This window comes from Panthera tigris, chromosome E1, assembly GCF_018350195.1.
Source record: "Panthera tigris isolate Pti1 chromosome E1, P.tigris_Pti1_mat1.1, whole genome shotgun sequence".
NCBI classification, from domain to species: Eukaryota; Metazoa; Chordata; class Mammalia; order Carnivora; family Felidae; genus Panthera; species Panthera tigris.
This window is the reverse complement of record NC_056673.1, coordinates 34,933,366-34,947,925: the sequence shown is the minus strand read 5'-3', so window position 1 is coordinate 34,947,925 and position 14,560 is coordinate 34,933,366. Positions and strand designations below refer to the sequence as shown.

The window sequence follows — 14,560 nt, the reverse complement described above, 5'->3', positions numbered from 1 at the left end:
TACGTTGGGTTCCTTGTCCTTTTTGATGTGTGAGTTTGTTTTAAATACAAGTGAAATACGAATCCTTGGTCTCTTACGTGTAGAATGAAATTTGTAAACCCAGGCAGTTGCTTGTCTTTTAGCTTTGTTGATGATTTATGTTTTTCTTAGGGCCCGGGGACCAACCAGCCTGGGATCAAATGCCTGTGGCGGGGGAAGGGCAGAGGCCAGTCCATGACTTGGAACCAAAACAGTCTATTGCTTTCAATTTCGTTTCTAAAGCCTTCTTGCTGGTGGCTGGCATGGCACCTTGCCCAGGGGAGCAGTGGCCTGCCTCAGCATGGGGTGTATTCCTGCAGTTCCCGGGGGGCCCTCGCATCCAGCCACCCTCCCTGCCTGGTGGCTTCTGAAAGGATTAAGAGCTTTGTCCTAAGTAATTTCAACCCCCAGCAAGGGCAGGATCCACCTGCAAGCCTCTGGCCCCTGTCCCGAGCGCCTCCTCCCAGCAGGTAATGTGTAGCAAGAGTCAAAGGAGTTTCTAATCCAAGCAGACAGTACAGACCTGTTTTCTCAGGTGTCATGACGGTCCCTGCCTCCCTTGACTCCTTCCAGGCTCAGTTCTGCCCGTCAGGACTGTGGGATGCTTCTCGCCCATGGTGGCCTCCAGCCCTGACGTTAGCCGCCAGCCCTGGAATGTCCAGAATGCCACGGGACCTCCCCAAACCAGCCAGCCCCCTCTTTTCAGTCTAGGTCCTGCTGGAAGGCCAGGCCGGACTGGGCAGGGCCAGCACTGGGGCACAAGGCTTACCATCTTGGTGTAATGGGGGGACTGGCTATGCAGTTATGGGGCAAAGCCACTGTGGTTGGTGCTAGGAGAGGTGAGCCGGAACATGAGAACGGGACAATGAGATCAGAGGCAGTGAAGGTAAATCAGTTTCCACAAGTAAATCCCAGGAAAAGACCAGTGTGTGCTGGAGGTCTGGGAGGTAGGGGCCGAGTGGAGATATTTCTCAATGGGCTGGTGGCATTCCTAGGGCCCCATCAGCCTCAGGTTCGCTGCTCCAGACCCCATAGGGGCCCCCAGAGGAGGCTGTGGACAGGCTACAGTTTAAAGAGCAATACACATAGAAAGGGATCCAAAGTTGCCACCCACCGGATTTGGAACCCTAAGAAAATCAACCTCTTTCTTCTTCATTAATAAAACAGAATAATCCTTGTTATAGATAGTGCAAGACTGATGTTCATGTAACACACATGCGGAAGCACACTTTTAGCCATAAATTCACTTTGTATTGTATGGAGGCCTTGAAAGTCCTGGGTTTGAATCCCAGCCTGGTTACTCATTGGCAGTTCTTTGGGCTTCATTCCCATGTGAAAGTAGGTATGAATCTTGCCTCCGGGAGCAGTTAAGAAGATTATAAGAGATCCAACATAATGGAGTATTTAGAAGAGAACCAGCATGAGGACACATCAGTAAATGTCTGTTCACATTATTCTGAAATGTGCTTTTTCACCTCAAATGTATTAGACATTTTCCATATCATTAAATATAGAGTGTCTTCATTTTTTTTTTAATGGCATAGGTTTCCATTATACAGATGCCCCATGATGTGCTGATCTAATCCCTTACTTATAGAAATAAAGTATTTTTCTCAATTCTTTGCTAAGCAGCAATTAATCATACTTTCAGGCATTTGCTAGTTTGTTGTTGTTGTTGTTGTTGTTGTTGCTTGTTTTTTAGGATATATTCCTAAAAGTAGAATGGCTGGCCGAAGGGCATGCGTATTCAAATGTTAACAGATAGTACTAAATCAGAAGGGGTTCAGATTTGGGGGTCCCGAAGTTTATACAATTTTGAATATGTCTTTATAAAAACCAAATTGAATGCAAATTGACTATTAACATAACAAAAGAATTTGCTACGTAGGAATTGCTGGGGCCTTGAATATTCAGGTCCTTGTGAGATTTCTTATGCTGTTTGCCAGAAATGCTGACATATAAATGCTTCTTTTTTTCTTAAGTTTATTTATTTACTGGGGGGTGGGCGGGGTTAGGGGCAGAGGGAGAGGGAGACAGAATCCCAAGCAGGCTCCGAGCTGTCAGCACAGAGCCCATCATGGGGCTCGATCTCACCAACCATGGGATCATGACCTGAACCAAAATCAGGAGTCAGACATTTAACCAACTGAGCCACCCAAGCACGCCAACATATAAATGTTTCTTAATTTGCAATCAGCCTCCCTCTTGAGTTTCCAGGAAGTTCCGGCTCTGGGAGGTGGGGCGGGGGGTCCTGACGCATAAGCAGCATTATGGCTGCTGTCTTTACTGCCCTGTTAAAATCTTGTACCAATTTACACTTAGGCCCATTTCTTCACATCCTTGCCAACAGTCTGTGTCATCAGTCATTCTCGTTTTTATGTTGAGATTAATAGCCATGTTATTAATCTTCTCTAATTGGGGAGCTTTATTTTGGCAATATTGAGGGCAGTGTTGTAATCCATGGGCTCTCTGCTGAGTCCTTCTCCCTATCCTGGGATAAGCTCACATATTGGTTGCACAAAGCCGAGGATGCCACAGACTGGGTATCCAGGGGTACCCTGAACTCTCATTGAGCTGAAAATGCTTTCCAGTGTTGCCTGTGGGGACTCTTTGGCAAGAACACCTTGTGTGAAATTTTGAAATTAGACTTAGACTCCTCTAGAAAGACAGCAATCTTTGCTTTGGGCAGAGGATTACTCATTTGTTACATTTTCCCCTGTAACGACTTTTCATTTATTACAGAATCAGACAGACTGACTCACTTTCAAGATATGTACATACATACATACATATATACACACATACATATATACATACATACATACATGTATATATGATTTTTGGGATAACAGCTTTTGGGGCCCGGTGCTACCATAACCCAGATGAATGGCCGAAAAGACCGAATTTGAAATACGAGCTGCTGAAGTGTCGGGGAGTACGTCTCTCCCTCCATACATGCCCTGTCTGTCTTTGCACATACATGCATGTGCCACACCACACCACACACACACACATCACACACGCATGCACCACACCACACACACGCACACACACACACACACACACCTCACAGTTCTTGCCACCACTTGAAAATAAGTTGCAGACGTTGTGACATCAGTATTTCCCACCTTTGCTGATCTCTTGGGAAACAAGTGCCTCACGGTTGTTTTGCCCTGACTTGGGCAACATAGCGGACATCTTTCCCTATGCCTACCCGCCACTTGTCGACTTCTTCCCCGAGTCTGTGGCCCATTGCGTTTCGTGGGTCGACGCCGCTTGGTCTGTTTTTGCGGAAAGCGGTTTGCGATCAAATGATGAGGCCGTTCTCATCAACTTTTACTGCAGCATTTGGACAAGTCGCTTAACTTCTCCCTCGATTTCTCCATTTGTAAGACAGGGACAAAAGCACTTGGGACGATTTCCCCCGAGAAAACCCACATGACGGCCTTGCAGGGGAGAAGCTGAACGTTCTCTTCCTGCCTTCGGGTCACCCCCCTGCAGGAGATTCACCCACCTCCGCCCTTCCTCACGGACAGCGCCCACCTCTTCCGTGAATCAGGACCCTCACACTCCCGACTTGTCACTAAACGTCTCTACAGACGTCCCTGGATATTACATTGTAAAGCAGATAGCCATCCAGTGGTTCTGGCTTCCCGCTGGAGCAGTATTCCACAGCCTTTGCATCCAGTAAGCGACATTCTGAACAGCAAGCAATATGTCACGAGCTGCTCTGTGCTCTTGAACCTGGAGAACATGCGGCCGTGTGTGTCACGGGCTGGTTGGCCCAGGAGCCCCAGTGTATCAAGAACTGCACAGAGGACACCTAAACTGCTTTACCATCTACTGGGGTTCTCAGGGCGGAAGATCCTGCCGCGTTCAAAACAGAGATTCTCTCTTTGCTGGAGTAATTTCTAGAACAGAGATCATGTGTCAGCTTGACTTGCCCAGCATTTTCTATTAATGTATGGATGGGTTTTGCACGTGCTGCTTTTATTTTTATGACAAAATGGTAAATAGATGCCATAGTCTGTCACTAAATTTAGTTTATGAATCTCGAGGATAACAATACTACCAGCTTTAGCCCTAGGAGAGCTTTCTTTCAAACTTTGTATTGAAGTATACCGCAGATTCAGAAAAGTACACATGTTTGAAGCACTCCCTTTAGCGAATTTTCTATGAACTCTACACACCCATATAACCAACACCCATTTGGCCGCTCTCCTGATTTCCAGCGGCTTAGATTAGCTTTGCCTGTTTTGTGCCTATACGTGGAATCCAGGGCACGTGCGTGGGTGGTTCAGTCAGTTAAGCGACCGACCCTTGATTTCAGCTCAGGTCGCAATCTCACAGTTCGTGAGTTCAAGTTCCCAGTGGGGCTCCGTGCTGCCAGTGCAGAGCCTGCGTGGGATTCTTTCTCTCCCTCTCTCTCTGCCCCTCCCCCACTCATTCTCTCTCCCCGCCCGCAAAGTAAGTAAATATAAAATATATTTATATAATATAAAATATATAATATAAACATAATACAATATAAATGTTATATATTAAATATATTTAATTTAATATATTAAATATATAAATCTATATTAAATATTATATATTTATATATAAATATAATATAAATATAAAGAATATAAAATAAAATATAAAATATAAAATTTATATTTACAAAATATAAAAAAAGATAAATGGAATCAGACAGTATATACCTTTTTCTATCTGGCTTCTTTAACTTTTTTAAGTGAGTTTCACCCACATTACTGGGTATAGTCATAGTTCATTTGCTGTCATTACTATATAACATCGCAAAGAAGAAATCACCATTTATGTATCTGTTCCACGGCTGGTGGGTGTTTAGGTAGTTTTCATATTGGAGATAACGCAAACATCCTCAGACCTGTCGTTTGGTGAGCACATGCATGAATTCTGCTGAATACGTATTTATGAGTGGAAGTATCTACGTTGCTTTTTATTTTTAAAAATTTTTTTTTAATTTTTTTTTAACGTTTATTTATTTTTGAGACAGAGAGAGACAGAGCATGAATGGGGGAGGGGCAGAGAGAGAGGGAGACACAGAATCTGAAGTGGGCTCCAGGCTCTGAGCTGTCAGCCCAGAGCCCGATGCGGGGCTCGAACTTGTAAGCCGCGAGATCATGACCTGAGCTGAAGTCGGACGCTTAACCGACTGAGCCACCCAGGTGCCCCTCTATGTTGCTTTTTAAAGTATACAGTTCCACAGTTTTTAGTACAGTCATGAATATGTGCACCCAAACCACAGTAAATTTTAGAACATTTCCCTCACCTCAAAGAGAAACCCCATTCCCTTCGCTATCAACTCTGGACCCTTCCTTCCCCTCAGCCCTAAGCAACCACTGAATCTATTTCCTGTCTCTGTAGATTTGCCTTTCCTCCTCCTCAACATGTCATATGTACAGACTTATACAATATGTGGCTTTCTGTATCCGGACTTTTTTCCTTACTATAATATTTTCACTGTTCACCCACGTTGTAGTGGATATCAATACGTTTCCTTTTTATGGCCAAATAATATTCCATTGGGTAGACCGTCCACGTTCCGTGTATCCATTCATCCCGTTGCTGGAACCAATGGGTTGTTTGCATCCTTGGCTATTGTGAATAGTGCTGCTGGGAGCATTTAGGTACAAGTGTTTGTTTGCGTCCCTGTTTTTAATTCTTCCGGGTAGATACGTAGGACTGGAATTGCTGGGTCATCTGCTAATTCTGTGTTTAACTTTTTGGAGAAGCACCCAGCTGGCTTGCACCTTGGCTGCACCATTTTGCATTCCCACCAGCTGTGCACAAGGCCTCCAGGGTCTCCACATGTGGCCATCACTTGTTATTTTGCGTTGTTTGATTCTCGCCTCCCTAGGGTGTGTCACTTTTCGTTCGCATTTCACATGCTTGTGGGCCAAATATCTTCTTTGGAAAAACGTCCATTCAAGTCCTTCACTCATTTTTTTTTTCCGTTGGGTTGTTAGGAGCATTATTTATAATTCACTCATTTGGTCATTCCGTTGAACACCTCTTACATTCCAGGCACTGTGAGGCACTTGGGGATAAAACAGTGAACACGTTCGTTGCCAACAATAAAAGGTCAAGAGAATAAAAGAAAAATCCTCATTTCCTGATTTCTCACCTGAATTCTCAAGTACAACTCTCCAAGGACACCTTTAGGTGGGGCTTTGTCTCCGGTTTTTCACGGCTCCCACCTGCCTCATTTATGTGTTTTAGGACGCCCAACCCAAGTAGCTGAAGGCCTCACTAAATATTTACGGTAGTTTCTCCTTATCCATGGGGGATATGTTCCAAGACCCGCAGTGGACACCTAAAACCACAGCTAGCACCAAAATATATATACAACGTTTTTTTCCTATGGAGACATACCTATGGTAAGGTTTAATTTATAAGTTAGTCATGTATGAGATTAACAACAATAATAATAAAAGAACAATTATAACAATATACTGTAATAAAAATTACGTGGATGGTCTCTCTCAAAATATCTCCCTGTATTGTACTCACCATTCTTGTGATGATGAGACATGGTAAAATGATGTAAAAGGATGTAAATATGAGACACTACTACTGACCTTCTGACAATATGTCAGAAGGGGGATCCTCTGCTTAGCCATGGGTAACTGCTGACGGTGGGGAGACCATTCGACTTTAGTTCTTTGAGTTGGAAGCCACAGGAACTGCTGGCTCTCCTCCTCTGACTCATTAGCTTCCCACCCAAACGTTAAAAATATTAATAACAGAGGCGTCTGGGTGGCTCAGTTGGTTAAGCGTCTGACTTCGGCTCAGATCATGATCTCACTGTCTGTGGGTTCGAGCCCCGCATCGGGCTCTGTGCTGACAGCTTGGAGCCTGGAGCCTGCTGCGGATTCTGTGTCTCCCGCTCTCTCTGCCCCTCCCCCGCTCGCACTCTGTCTCTCTTGGGCTCTCAAAAATAAATAAAAATGTTTAAAAAAATAATAATAATAACAAACAAAAGCCACAACTTCTCAAACCAAATCTCTATTGTCTTTTTCAGGTTTAGATGGTGTGTCTGCCACTCTGTTTAAGAACAGAAAAAGAGGGACACCTGGGTGGCTCAGTCGGTTGAGTGTCTGACTTTGGCTCAGATCATGATCTCACTGTCTGTGGGTTCTAGCCCTGCGTTGGGCTCTGCGCTGACAGCTCGGAGCCTGGAGCCTGCTTCGGATTCTGTGTCTCGCTCTTTCTTTGCCCCTCCCCTGCCCACGCTCTGTCTCTCTCTCTCAGAAATAAATAAACATTAAAAAAAAAAAAAAGAACAAAAAAAGAAAGGGGGGCCTGGGTGGCTCAGTCGGTTAAGCGTCCAACTTCGGCTCAGGTCTTGATTTCCTGGCTCTTGAGTTTGAGCCCTGCGTCAGGCTCTGTGCTGACGGCTCAGAGCCTGGAGCCTGCTTCAGATTCTGTCTCTTTCTCTCTCTCTCTCTCTGCCCTCCCCACTCATGCTCTGTCTCCTTCTCAAGAATAAATAAACATTAAAAAAAAAAGAAGAAGAAGAACAGAAAAAGACGGAGTGCCTGGGGGTTCATTTAGTTAAGTGTCCTACTCTTGATCTCAGCTCAGGTCTTGATCTCAGGTTTGTGAATTCAAGCCCTGGGTTGGACTCTGCTGGGGTGTGGAGCCTACTTAAAGAAGAAACAATAAAAGAAAAAGAAGTGGCTGCCCCTTTTTGCCCAAGGCCCTTGGGGTGTGTTCGAGGAAGGAGGAGAGTAGAATCAATTGTTTGCGCTTGGAGTTTCGAAAGGTTGGGTGGTTCTTACCTTTATGAGCAAACTGCATTCATACGAGTTTCTAGAATTCTTAAGTCCTCTGGAGGAGCACCTGTTCCCACCTCTGTTCTGCCCTGCTCCGGTCCCAGGTTCCTGAGTTCAATGAGTAAACAGTGGTGGAAAAAAACAAAATGGAGATTAGACAGTCTGGGGGGACACATGCAAAGCCTAAAGAACAGAATTGCCCACCCACTCCTTCCTCCCCGATGTGTGTTCCAGGGGCGGTTTCGCTGACTTACCGGCTGCAGACTCAGCTACTTGGGCTCTGTGCATTTCACTCTCTTTACCTATAGGATGGCAGTTCATGCTTCCCACCTGTACGTATTAGGATTTGCTTAGCATATGTCAGAGAAACCCACTCTCACTGTGGCTTTGAGGAGATGGGAGTTTCTTTTTCTGCGTCCTGTGTGACAGCCACCTTGTGGAGGCTCGGCGGCACAGTACGCCCCCCCTGTCAAGGCTCCAGCCTCTTTGTCTCTGCCATTCCCTTCCTGTCGCAGATGGCACTCCAGCTGGTGGGAAAGGAAAAGAGAAGATGCCCCTTTCCTTTAAGGGAAGTTGTACCTAGTACCTCTCTTTAAATCCACACCTTCACCTTTGGGCCAGACCACCTGCAAGGGAAACTTGGGAATGTGGTTTCTATTCCACATGGCCATGGCCAACTAAACTCCCCGAGGGTGGTTTCTTAAGGACAAGGACCTACTGGGGGCCTTTGCACTTATCAGCACTGCTATGAAGATAAAGGATATAACATATGTGACAATTGAAATGGATTTTTCTGGGTTTTTTTTTTTTAATTTTTTAATGTTGATTTACTTTTGAGAGAGAGACAGAGTGCAAGTGAGGGAGGGGCAGAGAGAGAGGGAGACACAGAATCTGAAGCAGGCTCCAAGCTCTGAGCTGTCAGCACAGAGTCTGACGCAGGGCTTGAACACACAGACCGTGAGATCATGACCTGAGCTGAAGTCGGCCACTTAACCGGCTGAGCCACCCAGGAGCCCTAGTTTTGGGGGGAGTTTTTTGCACATAAACCAACCTGTTGATCTGCCAACTAGAATTTCCAGGAGGCCACTCTCTGGTCTGAAATCTATGGTTGAATGAGTAGAAACCCGGGTTCCGAACCAAGGACAGTGGTCAACTTTGAGGATAAGAGGAAACCTGTTATGTTTTGTTGACAACAAAACCTTTAAAGTGCCTGAGATTTTCCCTTGGCTGCCTCCTGAACCCGATGCTGGGCTGTGGGAGGCTGCCTGCCAGGCCTTCAAGGGCACTGGTTATCCACTGAACCTGAAAACTGTAGGTATATTAGGATGTATCCGTTATAAGCAACAGAAACACAACTCAGACTGGCTTAAGTTTATTTTGGTTTGTTTGCTGATTTATTAGAGTCCACGAATAAGTGAGATCGGGCAATGTTTGTCTTTCTGAGTGTGGCTTATTTCACTTAGCATGATGTCTTCCAGCTTCCTCCTTGTTGCAAATGGAATTTGGCATTCCCTACCCGCCCCCCCCACCTTCCGGAAACTGGCTTAAATTTAAAGAGGGAATTTATTGCCCTTTGACAGTGGAAAGTCCAGAGGAAGGCAGACATCACCTGTGGCCGGGCCTAGGGATTCAGAACCTCAAGATGAAGTTTGTTACTGTGCCTCCCTGTCTCTGTCTCTCTCTTCCTACTTAGTAACCCTGTGTTCGTTTTCTTCTTAAGCAAGTTCTCCACATGCTTGTTCTTGCAACTATCACTTTTGGCAAACCCAAAGGAAGAAGGCACACTTGTTTCCCAGTGGGCAAAAATGCATGCCCTCCGCCGCTTGCCTGTGACGTAGGGATTTGGGGCGTGTAATCCCTTTTGAGGGGTGTCATAGTGGGCACTGGGAGCCCGCTCAACAGTATTTTAGGTTGGTCAACCTAGGGATAGTAGGGTGTGGGGCCTCATAGGATTTTATAGCCCTGCTGTCTGGGCTGTTTTCTGCCCCCAGTACACCTGCAGGAACCACTTGGCCTACGTGGCTGGCCACAATCCTTTGATAAGATTAACTGGGTCATTTACATAGTATCCCCTTTCACTTGAGAATAACCACCGATCCAGGCCTCAGACTACTCCTAGGTGGGGAAGCTGAGGCCTAGAGAGGATAAATCCTGCGTCTTTTCCTGATGCCCCTGAGAACAAGGCTGCAGGTGGTTTGTAATGCTAGGAGGCAGGAGGCAGGAGAAAGAGGCAAGAAGAGAAGCTGGCATAGAGTGTTTTATTCAAGTCACAGCCAAGGCAACAAGGGCTTTATCCACCAGGACCTCTGAGAAGGTACAGATGCCTCCCAGCTCTGTCCAGCTGCAGAACGGGAGAGAACTGAAGTCCCTGAGCAGACAGGATCCCAAGGAACTGTCCCAGTAGCTGAAAGCAGAGATGCTCCGTGGAGGTGACATGGGACACCAAAGGTGACTGTGTCGGTTGCCCACCCAGCCAGCAGCGTACTCGGGAGGAGCCCTCAGACCCCCGATCCCAGCCTAGTGCTCCCTTGCTCCCCACAGAGCTGCAGCGGGTCCCCTCAGCTTCCCAGTCCGCCTGCCTCGTGACCCACCCTCGTGCAAGGTGGCAGCGACTTCCTCTCCCATTTATGGGGAAATCCAGTGTGGCTCCCCTCTATCCTGCATACCTTGTTCTTGCCCCAGACTCTCCCCTACAAGACCCAAGCAGTCAATCAACAAAAGGGACACGTGGTCCTTTCAGCATAGCACCTGCAGCACCGAATTGGCCAACATCGGCCCTCAGGCCCCACACCACACCCTCTCTGATGGGAACAGGGTCTGAGACCTGTTACACTCCCACATTTAACCGACTGAACCACCCAGGCGCTCAGAGTTTTTTTGAGTACAGCTTTAGAGTTGCAGAATAACTGAGCCTTTCTATCGGGTCGGGGATGGGGCAGGGGCGGGCACTTGTGCACGCTGTGAGCAGCCTACCTCCCGGCCGGGTGTGCCAGCCCCTGGTGCCAGAGCGGCCTGGCCTGGCACAGCGGAGCCCATCGCCTCTCTCCCCACAGCTCCGCAGGGGCAGATCGCACCGTCCCCCTGCCCGTCGGAGGCCTCAGCTACATCCAGGGCCTCACAAGACAGCGTCTTATCAACAAGACTGTGGGGCAGTGCCTGGAAGCCATAGCACAGAGGGTCCCCGACCGGGAGGCCTTGGTCGTCCCGCAGGAGAACATCAGGCTGACCTTTGCCCAGCTCAAGGAGGAGGTGGGTCCTGATCTTGAACCCTCGAAGTCAGCAGGTGCTAGCCCCCCAGGCTGCACTGGCTGGGTGGAGCCCTCAGGGCAGCACCTGGCTATGGGGCAGGGTGAGGGGGCTGCCTGAGAACCCCAAGGGATGGCAGGAGAAGGGGACAGGGCTGAGGCAGAAGGGGCCCGAGGTCACCTGCATCACTCACTCCTGGGCTGCTGGTTCACGGTGCACATTGCCAGGCCCCATCCAGGCCCACTGAGGCCTGGGAATCTGCCTGTCCCTTGCTCCCAGGTGGTTCCGGTGACAACCCCCGGGCCAAGGGCTGAGGTGGGAGTCAGGGCCCCTTCCGGCTCGCCCACGTCTCACCCCTTGTGCTCTATTTACACCAGGTGGACAAAGCTGCTTCTGGGCTCCTGAGTATCGGCCTCCGCAAGGGCGACCGGCTGGGCATGTGGGGACCCAACTCCTATGCGTGGGTGCTCATGCAGCTGGCCACCGCTCAGGCAGGCATCATTCTGGTGAGCGGGAACAACTGGGTATGTAGGGGGTGCAGAATTCACGGGGAGTCCCCCAGCTCCTTGGCCCCCAAACCGAACCGGTGCCTGACTGGTTTCAGACCGCGTAGTGCTTTCTTCCGAAGCCCCCCAAGGAGGCCTGGACGGGCAGGGCACTGCCTCTGACGGCATGGTGTTTCTGTGCCTCCCGAGAGTGGAGAGGCAGCGGGAGGGACAGGGTCTGGCTGAGACACTCACTGACATACCCTCACTGTCTCCACTAGGTGTCTGTGAACCCAGCTTACCAGGCTATGGAGTTGGAGTATGCCCTCAAGAAGGTAGAACCTGCTCCTGGGGGAGGGGGCTGGCCAGCCAGCCAACCAGGGGGATGATGGGGGGGGGGGCGGGGGCGGTCAGAGAGGCCACGCACAGGTGTGCGACACCCAGAGTCTATCCGTCCTCAGGTCTGCAGCGGGGGGAGGAGAGGGTGGTCGGTCAGACCCAAGGCCGGCGTGTGTGTCCCGGCGTCAGCACAGGTGTGTTGGAGGCAATAGGCGTGTGAGCTGGCGTGTGTGTGTGGCACCTGCGTGTGTCGGGGTGGTGGCGTGTGTGTGTGAGAAGGAGTCACTGTTAGTGAGAACTAGCCCGGAGCCCCCGCCTGGAGCTCCCAGCTGACCAGGGGGGCGGGGGGCTCCCCCTCCACAGGTAGGCTGCAAAGCCGTCACATTCCCCAAGCAGTTCAAGACCCAGCAATACTACAACATCCTGAAGCAGATCTGCCCAGAGTTGGAGAAGGCCCAGCCGGGGGCCTTGAAGAGTCAGAGGTGGGGCTTTCCCACACTGGGAAGGGGGCGCGTGGTGTGGCCCCCTGGCCCCCTGATCCCCTCCCACCCCCCAGGGATGAGGCTGGTGTCTCCCTGGGCCTTCCCTCAGCCCCTGATTCTCACTACCCTCCCTCCCCGCAGGCTCCCAGACCTGACCACAGTCATCTCGGTGGACGACCCTCTGCCGGGGACCCTGCTCCTTGGTGAGGTGGTGGCAGCTGGAAGCACAGAGCAGCATCTGGCCCGGCTGCGGTACACCCAGCAGTTCCTGTCCTGCCACGACCCCATCAACATCCAGTTCACCTCGGTAGGGCAGCGGTCTCCAGGCCCCAAGCCCCGGCTGGCCTGCTAACCCCTGCCCGCCCCTGTGACCCTTCCCCAAGAATGAGGAGATGACAGAAGAGGCCCAGGGCGCGGACACTCTTCTGGGGCCGGCCCTAGCTGTCCTCTCGGCCCCGGGAAACATCGCCAACTGGCGTCCTTGTCACATGCCCCCCCCCCCACCCCCACCCCGGCCCTCTCTTCCTCAGCACGGAGGCAGGTGCACTGGGCCACGTCAGGCCAGAGCTGACCAATGTGCCTCCTCATTTAGTAGATGAGGAAACTGAGGCCCAGAGAGGGAATCTGCCGCTGGGCCAGAGTTCTCTGAGCCACTTGATGAGTGGCATAAGAACAGAGACCTTATCTTCCACATTTCTGGATCATCACACCCGGCACCGTGCGGGCACATGGTATACCTTTGTGAACACACGTTCAATGAATGAATGGATCAGGGACACTGGTCCCGGTCTCCTGACTCCCGGTCCGGTGCTCTCCCATATGGTGGCCCAGGGTGGGAAGGACATGGGGAGCAGGAGCCAAGCGTCACCTGCTTGTCTTATCAGGGGACGACAGGCAGCCCCAAGGGGGCCACACTCTCCCACTACAACATTGTCAACAACTCCAACATGATAGGGGATCGGCTGAGGCTGCACCTAAAGGTGAGGGGGCTAGCCCAGGCCCTGCAGGGGGTGGGGTTGTTGGGCTCCCCCTGCTGGCTAGTGGGACTGGCTGGGGGTGGGGTTTGGGGGGGCACTTGTGGCTCCAGGGTAGAACCAGTTTTCTGCCCCCATTTCCAGACATCAGAGGAGTTACGGATCATCCTGCCCAGCCCCCTGTACCACTGCCTGGGTTCTGTGGGGGGCACGATGGTGAGCCTAATGTATGGTGCTACCCTCATCCTACCCTGTCCGACCTTTGATGGCAAGAAGGCACTGGAGGCCATCAGCAAAGAGAGGTGGGCATCAGTGGGTAGCCCCCCAGGGGCCGATGAGACCCTCCGATTCCTCACTCCGGGGCTCTGATCCCTTTCTGAGATGTGTGCCCGCTTCAGCCCAGAGAAATGGAGACAGGGGTAGTGGGGGACTCCCGGGGAGGACGAGTTCCTGCCTCCAAAGAGCTTCTCCTTCCTGTTTCCCACATATACAGCCTTGGGCCTTTCTGGCGGAGGGGGCGGTTCAGGGTGGGGTGGGTAAGAAGAGGGAGCTCCCTTCTACTTCCAAGCCTGATTCTGAGACTCCCCCCACCTTATACAGAGGCACCATCCTGTACGGCACCCCCACAATGTTCGTGGACATTCTGAACCAGCCAGACTTCTCCAGTTACGACATCTCGTCCATGTGTGGAGGTGGGGTAGGGCCAAGGGTAGCCAAGCCAGGATTGACCTGATGAGCTAGATATGTGCCCAATCTCTTATTTAGGAGGCAACAAGACAATGCAGAAAAGCGGGTGGGAGGGAGGCAAATCCCCAGTGTCCTTGGACACCAGCCCAAGGCCAAGTGCCAGGTGTAGGAACAAGTCCAGGGTCAAGGGCAAGAGGGGAATGTTCTGCTCTAGAAGGAGCTGTAGGTGAGGGGGTCCACAGGGCCTGGAGAAGCAGGGAGCTGTGTCAGTCTTCTCTCTGATTCAGGTGTGATTGCTGGGTCCCCCGCACCCCCAGAGCTGATCCGAGCCATCATCGACAAGCTAAACATGAAGGAGCTGGTGGTGAGTGGCAGCTGGGCTGGGGCTGCGGGCAGGGGGCAGGCCAGGCCCGGGGTGAGAACAGACTGTGTCTGTAGGGATGAGCTCGGGCCAGATCTCCAAGGAAGACCCTCTCGGTTGGCCCTCCTTCCAGAAAGCAGATGTGAGAAAGTGCAGTCTGACC

General features: G+C 50.5%; 1 protein-coding gene across 1 annotated transcript in view; it reads left to right on the top strand.

Annotated features, from left to right (window-relative positions):
- The window catches only part of ACSF2 (acyl-CoA synthetase family member 2), a 34,884-nt gene that overhangs the window by 10,819 nt on the left and 9,505 nt on the right, over positions 1-14,560 (top strand). Inside the window, exons 2-10 of the mRNA XM_042966543.1 lie at positions 10,877-11,072; positions 11,447-11,575; positions 11,836-11,889; positions 12,257-12,375; positions 12,517-12,682; positions 13,260-13,355; positions 13,494-13,651; positions 13,950-14,041; positions 14,324-14,400. Coding sequence (XP_042822477.1) covers positions 10,877-11,072; positions 11,447-11,575; positions 11,836-11,889; positions 12,257-12,375; positions 12,517-12,682; positions 13,260-13,355; positions 13,494-13,651; positions 13,950-14,041; positions 14,324-14,400 — 1,087 coding nt within the window. The remainder of the gene's footprint in view (positions 1-10,876; positions 11,073-11,446; positions 11,576-11,835; positions 11,890-12,256; positions 12,376-12,516; positions 12,683-13,259; positions 13,356-13,493; positions 13,652-13,949; positions 14,042-14,323; positions 14,401-14,560) is intronic.